Source organism: Olea europaea, chromosome 6 (genome assembly GCF_002742605.1).
Source record: "Olea europaea var. sylvestris chromosome 6, O_europaea_v1, whole genome shotgun sequence".
NCBI classification, from domain to species: domain Eukaryota; kingdom Viridiplantae; phylum Streptophyta; class Magnoliopsida; order Lamiales; family Oleaceae; genus Olea; species Olea europaea.
In genome coordinates, this window is record NC_036242.1 from 11,079,513 (window position 1) to 11,088,471 (window position 8,959).

At 35.6% G+C, this 8,959-nt stretch overlaps 2 protein-coding genes across 2 annotated transcripts; both read left to right on the forward strand.

Annotated features, from left to right (window-relative positions):
- The first annotated feature begins 320 nt into the window (after nucleotides 1-320).
- On the forward strand, nucleotides 321-5,524 carry LOC111395154 (zinc transporter 2-like). The gene is made up of 10 exons (XM_023021161.1): nucleotides 321-332; nucleotides 1,344-1,452; nucleotides 1,766-1,850; nucleotides 1,898-2,108; nucleotides 2,211-2,218; nucleotides 2,868-3,088; nucleotides 3,860-3,919; nucleotides 4,029-4,112; nucleotides 4,735-4,790; nucleotides 4,874-5,524. The coding sequence occupies exons 1-10, from the start codon at nucleotides 321-323 to the stop codon at nucleotides 5,399-5,401; spliced, it is 1,374 nt and encodes a 457-aa protein (XP_022876929.1). The 3' UTR covers nucleotides 5,402-5,524.
- Nucleotides 5,525-6,164: 640 nt separating this feature from the next.
- LOC111395833 (30S ribosomal protein S10, chloroplastic-like) lies at nucleotides 6,165-8,010 on the forward strand. The gene is made up of 3 exons (XM_023022014.1): nucleotides 6,165-6,461; nucleotides 6,551-6,601; nucleotides 7,462-8,010. Exons 1-3 carry the CDS (start codon nucleotides 6,258-6,260, stop codon nucleotides 7,771-7,773), a joined length of 567 nt encoding a protein of 188 aa, XP_022877782.1. The 5' UTR covers nucleotides 6,165-6,257; the 3' UTR covers nucleotides 7,774-8,010.
- Nucleotides 8,011-8,959: the final 949 nt, after the last annotated feature.

The following is an 8,959-nucleotide window of genomic DNA, read 5'->3' on the forward strand; positions in this document are numbered from 1 at the left end:
TATTGTGGTTGGTTATTCTCTTTATTTAATTAGTATCATTTTTTCAGATATGATAATCACGAGGTCTTATTAGACATAATTATATTTTTTGGGCATTATATCTAGTTTAGTAGACTTTTATTGTAACGTTATTGTGTCATCATTAGCCTAAAAAGGTGAAAAAAATGAAAAAAAAACTATGTTTTAGTTTATTGTGATTTCACTTTGATTTTGTTGGTATTTAAATTTATAGTAGATATATTTAGCTCATGTTTGAACCATATTTTCCATATCATCATAATGAGAAAATTAACCGTTGGAGAGGAGGCTGGGTCCCACACATGAAACAGCAGGTCAGCAAAGGCGACTGGACTTGTGGGATAACGGTCCAAATTTTCATTTTTTTATCCCAAAAATTTGATTCAAACAGGGGCTTAATTTGTTTTCGATTTATTACTAGTAAGATATAAATATATATTGAATTTAATAAATTAATGACATAAAAGCAGACGGACAAAAAAATATATCGCGAAACCGGACCAAACCGTTAGGTTTAGGTTTGAGTTTTTTTTAAACCGTTCAAAATGGTTTGGTTTAGGTTTGGGTTTTTCTCAAACCGTTTTAAACGGTTTTGTTTGAAAATTTGTCAAAAACCAGTAAAATCAGACCGCTTACACTCCTAGGTATAGTGTTGGCAAGACGGCATTTTTAATTTTTACACCTTCAATTTCTGCCTTGGTGGCCAAAGCTAATCGAACAAATAGATTGACTTGAGAAACTTGACAGTATGTCTATCCGAAACAAAGCAATTGTAATTTGTAGGTGAAAGAAAAGGGAGAATCTTCACAGACAAGCTGTCACCAATAAAAAGTGTGACCCCCCGTTTGTCTTCCATTAATCAAAAAATGAGAATAAAAAATATAATAATTACGGACCCCACATAAAATATAGAAAGTCAAATATGATGGCTTAATATGATGAGTAAAGATCATATATTTTTTATTTTTGTGGCAAAAGAATGGAAATCAAACAAGAGCTTATTCTATTAAGATTATTTCGATAGGATTATTTATTTTTTTTATCTTTTTTCATTTTTTGGTTCAAATCTTTCTAAAAATTCTAATTGAAAAGAATCTTATCTAGTTTGAACATTCATGTCCATGGTCAAAACTTTCAAGACATTTCACTTTCTTGCCAAAAAATTCATTGCCACGTTTTATGATGCTTTTAAATAAGAGGGCTATGTATCTTGGAAATTCACATTGTTTTAGTTCCTCATCAAGAAAAAGAAAATAAAGTACCAAATTGAAACAATCTTGAAACTTGAGGGTTCAATTAATTCAAATTGAATATGCTGAGAGTAGGTTAAGATTGTTCAAAAAGAGTACATAAATTTCAAGATTCAGACTGTTTGGTGTGTCGATAGGCCCAATTCTAAAACTTCAAAAATATCTCTTTTTCGTGAAAATTCCAGTATGTACGTAGAATTTTGATCCCTACAAGAATGAACAAACTAATACCTAATACTAACATCATTATTTGTTGAAAAGTGCTACATGTACATAATTGTCTACATAATAATATTCATGATTACACGTGGTATTGGATCCAACCTTTAATTCAAATCTCACACTCGAACATCAACAATCGGATGATTGTTACATCACATTATGAACACCATTATGTGCAATAATTATGTACAGGTAGAATTTTCCTTATTTGGTCATTAACTGTTACACCCAAAATTGTATGTACTTTCTCATGGGAAATTTCCATGTTTTTATAGTCTCTCTAGTACACACTTTACCCACATTGACTGTGAGTAGTACAACAATTATCCCAAATTTATCGTACGTTAAGTCTCGAGACTTGTATGTAACAAGAATATATGTTCATTGGATCATTGTTCAATTCCCTGAAAGAATGGCTCGGTATATTCTGATTCTCGTGTTCACTCTACTCTTCCTCGTTGTCTCGCCTCCGCGCACGGCGGAGATTCCAATTCGCCATCAGAGAAGCCCAACTTGAGATCTCGGTCTCTGATTCTGGTGAAAATATGGTGCCTGATACTGGTGTTTGTTGAGACTTTTGTAGGGGGGATTTCGCCCTACTTCATGATGTGGAACGAGGTTTTTTGGAAACTGTTTCGCGCGGGTTAGTCGCTAACAATTAAAAAAGGATCAGACGATTGTGTAAGGGACAAACCTCTTAAAACAAAGTCCCAAAAAGAGGCGTTTTTATTGGCGATGAGTTTACAATTGGAAAGTAAAAACAGAATGCATCCAAGAGGCGCAAGCACACGAGTTACTGTAAAAGAAGTGTTTAAATCTAAACTAAAAAATTGAAAGTTACATATTCTCTATTTGAGAGTGTTTGATTCGGGGTCCTTTGCTCTATGTCTTTTCTTCCTTTTATACTCCCTGGATGATTTCTTCGTGATCGACCGCTTAAAAAACTGCTTGATCGCTTTATAACTGCCTACTTTCCTTGTAATGGCCAACTTGTCATGGAACTGCCTTCTCTAACTGCTGCCATTACTTTTGTCGTTCAACCGTCTTCAATTGAATTTCTTGAATCGTGGAACGTGATAGGACTACCCAATAACTGCTTCATTAACTGCACTTTTGGGTGACCATAACTTCTTATGTTTGCTAAGATGCTGGGCGACTTGAATGTTTGGACAAGAGCAAAGTCACAGCTCTGGGCGACTGCATGGCAATTCATTTGCTCAAATCATGGTATTTCTGCGTTCATGGGCTTCCTTATTTGGACCTTTATCCTACATTGCCTGACTGGGTCGTTCTTTGGGCTATTTGATTTTGGGGATCTTCTAATTGGGCTTCATTCCTTGGGCTATTCAACTTGGGCTGAACTTTTTGTGTGTCAACAATAACTGGGACGCAATTCGCTGGTGGGGTTTTTTTTTTGGGGACTGCTTTGATGCATTTCTTGAGTGATTCTAATGAGACATTTGGGGACTTGACTGAAAAAGAATACCCATTTGCATTTATGTTGGCGAGTGCTGGATATTTGTTAACTATGTTGGCTGATTCTGTTATTTCTTATGTTTATGGGAAACAGAAGAACAATTTTGATCCTCAAATCCAAGGTATATCATTTTTATCCTTTGTTTGTATAGAATGATGTGAAGTATATGCATTGGATTCATCAAAGAAACTTGATTGTCAATGCTAAATTTTGTTTTATAGAACAGTAAGAGGGGAATTTGAAAAATGCATAATTAGGCCCCATTTGACAGGTTTTTTGAAAAATTAAAAGATGTTTCTTATACTGAGAAACTGATTTTGTGTGCCTTTCCAACATATTTAAATAATTATTTTGGAAGTGCTTATTTTGGTTAGAAGAGCTATTATGTGAAGTTGGCCTAAGCAAAATCAAAAGCTTTGCCAGAGGGGCTCCAATTTCCCCAACAAACATGTAGATACGAGAAGAATTTGATTGGCTTTTGAGCTAGGACCATGCTACACAAACATAATGGTTGACATGTGGGATGATCGAACACTCACACCTCAGGGGTCGGCATTATTTTATTCACGCGGGGTCCACACTCCATGCGAGGGTCGGTCACCCATTTTCGAGCACTTCGGCATTATTCTTTGAGCTAATAGAAAGTGTCCCACATCACGAAATTTATGCTTTACGGCAAGATTGTTGGCTACTTAATGTTTTCCTTTCAATAAGATTCCAAGCGTGACAATTAAAACAGAGGCAAATTCAATTTCCTTTACTAAGAACTAGAAGAACATAAGATCTTAGATTGGTTTCCCTTGATTTTACGAATCAAGCTCGAGTAAGAGCAATGTATAGCTTTACATAATCCGACAACGGATGTTTTATCTATATTTCTTTCCCACTGCAGGTTCTCGCAAGGAAAAAGGCTCCGTTAACGGAATACCTTCACACTCGCAGTTGCGGGTTAGTTAGCAGGACCTACACATATATTCCTCAGTGGTTAATCCAAGGTATATCATTTTTATCCTTTGTTTGTATAGAATGATGTGAAGTTGTTTGTTTGGATTCATGTGAAGTATATGCATTGGATTCATCAAAGAAACTTGATAGAACAGTAAGAGGGGAATTTGAAAAATGCATAATTAGGCCCCATTTGACAGGTTTTTTGAAAAATTAAAAGATGTTTCTTATACTGAGAAACTGATTTTGTGTGCCTTTCCAACATATTTAAATAATTATTTTGGAAGTGCTTATTTTGGTTAGAAGAGCTATTATGTGAAGTTGGCCTAAGCAAAATCAAAAGCTTTGCCAGAGGGGCTCCAATTTCCCCCAACAAACATGTAGATACGAGAAGAATTTGATTGGCTTTTGAGCTAGGACCATGCTACACAAACATAATGGTTGACATGTGGGATGATCGAACACTCACACCTCAGGGGTCGGCATTATTTTATTCACGCGGGGTCCACACTCCATGCGAGGGTCGGTCACCCATTTTCGAGCACTTCGGCATTATTCTTTGAGCTAATAGAAAGTGTCCCACATCACGAAATTTATGCTTTACGGCAAGATTGTTGGCTACTTAATGTTTTCCTTTCAATAAGATTCCAAGCGTGACAATTAAAACAGAGGCAAATTCAATTTCCTTTACTAAGAACTAGAAGAACATAAGATCTTAGATTGGTTTCCCTTGATTTTATAAATCAAGGTCGAGTAAGAACAATGTATAGCTTTACATAATCCAACAACGGATGTTTTATCTATATTTCTTTCCCACTGCAGGTTCTCGCAAGGAAAAAGGCTCCGTTAACGGAATACCTTCACACTCGCAGTTGCGGGTTAGTTAGCAGGACCTACACATATATTCCTCAGTGGTTTTCTCAATGGATTTTGATAACATTTTTCTGCAATCCTCTATTAGGTCAAGACCGATACTAAAGAAAATCTAGCTAAACATTCCCTCACGAGTGCTACTTCACTCAGAGATGACATCTTGTTAATTTTCGCACTGTGCTTTCATTCGGTGTTTGAGGGCGTTGCGATTGGAGTAGCCGAGACAAAGGCAGATGCTAGGCGAGCCCTTTGGACCGTCTATCTACACCAGATATTCGCCACAATTGCAATGGGGATAGCTCTTCTTAGGATGATTCTGGATCGTCCACTATTATCTTGTGTAGCTTATGCTTTTGCATTCGCCATATCAAGTCCTATCGGCATTGCCATTGGAATTATAATAGATGCAACGACACAGGGAACTATTACAGACTGGATTTACGCGATATCTATGGGTCTGGCTTGTGGGGTTTTCATCTATGTGTCGATTAGCCATTTACTGTCAATGGGTTATAAGCCTCAAAAATCGGCGTCAATCGATATGGCACACCGTAAGTTTCTGGTTGTGTTGTTCAGTATTGGCGTGATTGTCGTCATAATGATTTGGGATACTTAAGCTTCCTTTGATGTTTCTTGAGTACATGTAAACATGAGTGATATGTAATATTAAATCAAACACGGTTAATTTCAATTAGTTACTGTGATATTGATATTTACAATGGAGCTCATTGAACTTTCATCCTTATTGCAAAAGGATCTCTGAACTTCAATTTCAAGCAATCAAGTCACTAAACTTTAAATTCAAAAGAAATCATGGTACTATCTTTAAATTCTGTTAGTGTGCCTAAAGGAATTCCACACATGTACGAAAATACTAATGAAATTGCTAATGCGATAATGACAAGAAAAGCCATCTCATTTTACTTTTATTTTTTTTTAATTCAATTTCAATTTAAGAACATAAAATTAAAATAAAAAATAAGATTTGAAGTGGAATCCAGAAGTTGGGTTTTCTTTCTATGCCCCCGTTTGAGCCACATTATTGTAAAAATGAGAATAAAAAATATAGTCGTTATGGACCCCACATAAGAGATAAAAAGTCAAATGTGGTGGCTTGATATGAAGGATAACAATCATATTTTTTATTTTAATGGAAAAATAATGGGGCTCAAACCGGCCCTATATATTCTTTTTCGTTTCAGGAATTTAGAACAATATAGTTCCACCCATAAGATGAAAGTTTGGTGACAAGATACTACACACTTAAACATGGAGGACTGCACGTGCAATTATCGTCTTCAATAATTGTATATTTGTAAATTAAAAAATGTTTCATAAGAAATGCTTATTGTTATTATTTCCACCCTCAATGAGTTCTGGATATATGCGAGATTTTGGGTATCTCTCTCTCTCTCTCTCTCTCTCTCTCTCTCCAACACACACCAAATTGAAACCCTGACTCTAGAGGGAGAATGGCTTCAATTTCATTATCCTCACTGTCGGCACCATTTTCGACCTTACCCAATTCCTCCATTAGTAATGGCAGACCCGAGTTTTCTGTTCTCTCTTTGCCTTCCCGAATTTCCTCAAAGTTACATGCCCTGAAACCCTCTCGAGTTTCCCCTTCCAGAACTTTTGCTGTTCCTGAAGTTTTGGAATCCAATGTTGCTTCTGAGGTTTGTTTTGTTGTCGACTGAGTTATAATTTTGTTTGATAATTATGCACTTTTCACATTATTGAGAGGATTTTCTTTTTGGGTTCTTAGGACGAGGCTCCTTCCTCTTCAGTGCTGAGTGTTGGTACAGATTCTGAGAAAGTAACTTCTCTTTTCTTCTTATACATCTTCTAGCTATGTTCTCTGTATTTGGTTATTAATATTGCTTTTGCTTAAATTATAGTAGTAGGATTAATTAGTTGTTGAGTGACATTGCGTATTAATTGCTGCTGTAACTCTCTACTTTATCCTAATTACTATGAGGTAGACCAGTAGAGAAAGAATGGAGTTATGAAATGCAATGGCTCCAATTAAAACACTGTCACTTTTAACATGTTCATATCTAATACTGAATCAATCAGTATTCAGGGCGAAGAATTGTCTGCTATAGGAATTTGGTTTCACATGAGCTTTGTTTATTACATCCCAGGAGAACCTTTCGGGCCCCATTTAGCAGGGCTTTTGAAAAGCCAAAAGCAATTTTGATACTAAGAAATTGCTTTTGAACATGTTTGAATAGTTTCCTGAAAGTGTTTTGTGTGGTGGAGGGAAAACTGATTCTACAAGATGCAGACGCAAAAATATCTTCATGATATTTTAAAGTCTCATGGGGATTATCATCGTATTTTTCTTAAATAAATTTTGAGCGGCATTAGCATCCTAAGGAAAACAAAGAAGCAGCTAAGTGAATTTCATTTAGTCTTTCTTATTATTAAATCAATAAAATCAACCTGTTTACTATGTATATTAAGCCACAGAACATAGCAAATTTCTAAATTCACTTCTTTAACCTTAGATGTCTAGCTATCGCTGACAATGCTGCTCCCTTGTGTTACATAAACAGTACTGAACCTGTTGCACAATTTGAGAAATTGTCTTTCTTATTTAAAGTAAAATTCTTATACCCTCCAATTTTATATGCTTTAATTTTAATAATCTGGAGAGGACATTTTGGTTCTCAGATGGCGCCTAAGCAGAAGATTAGAATAAAACTGAGGTCATACTGGGTTCCTTTGATAGAAGACTCGTGCAAGCAGATTATGGATGCTGCAAAGACAACAAATGCAAAGACCATGGGTCCAGTACCATTACCAACCAAGAAGAGGATATATTGTGTTCTCAAATCTCCACATGTGCACAAAGATGCCAGGTTCCATTTCGAAATTAGAACTCATCAGCGCCTTATTGACATTCTTTATCCAACTGCCCAAACAATAGATTCACTGATGCAGCTTGACCTTCCTGCCGGCGTCGATGTTGAGGTCAAGCTTTGATGATATTACCAGTGGTAACCTTGAATTTCTCTTAGACGTGAGACTAAAAACCGAATTCAGACAAATATTAGTAGGATATAATTACTGTATAATAGTTAAATTTTTCGTGCTATTTTACTTTCTGTGGAGGTTACACTGCCTTTGGAAGTAAATTATTGTTCTGTCTATTGTTTTATGGTCTACATGTGATACTGTCTTAATTGGGTATTTGTTCCATTGATGACAGTATTAAGTTCATTTCTGCACTATTTCTTTATATTGTTGAAGATCAATTATCAATAGGAAAGTCAAAGAGAGGATGCAATTTATTGCTACTCGTATCGTCGCATTACTTCTCACACTTCTTAAGTTGTGTAGCCTATATGTTGTCATTACTCGGAGCCCGTATGCAAATCGACCATTGCGATGAGGTCGCTGGTGGGTTTGGAAAGGGACCTGATAGTTTAGGAATTACACACTTGTAAGATTGTTTTTCCCGTAATTTTTCTAAAGAATAGGGGGTCATCATTAGGATTTATATAACATAATCATGAAAAGAAAGACATAGGTTAAACAAAATAGAGTTTGCAATTTTTCTTTTCTATAAACTTATTTTCATCATAGTAAATTATTGCAACGACGAAAGAAGTCGTAGTATCACATTGGGACAAAAAGATATAAACTTTGTGTATTCTTATGTGTCTAATTTCTTTTTGTGGTTTTGTTGCTTTCGGTGATATAGAATTAGGAACTATTTTCATCATAGTAAATTATTGCAACGACAAAAGAAGTTGTAGTCTCACATTGGGACAAAAAATATAAATTTTGTGTATTCTTATGCGTATAATTTCTTTCTGCGGTTTTTTTGCTTTCGGTGATATAGAATTAGGGTTCCTAATTCTGAACGCTTGTTAAATGACGCTAATGCATACTGGTATGTATGTTTCAGCTGTGTTAACACTGTTGTCAAGTAAGCAAGGAACAATTTATTTGCTTAAAAGTTGTTTACTTTTGACTTGTGTTTTCCTGTTAAAGTTAAAGCTGTGGACAATTCCTCTTTTTAACTCCAAACTTTCCTTCCTTATATGTTAAATGACCGGAACAGGGGAGCAAGCCCTCAAGAACAGTATGACACTGGCATCTCGAGCCATTACATCAGCTGTAGATCGTTAGAACAACCAAAAACAGCATGAATACTTCATGTCAT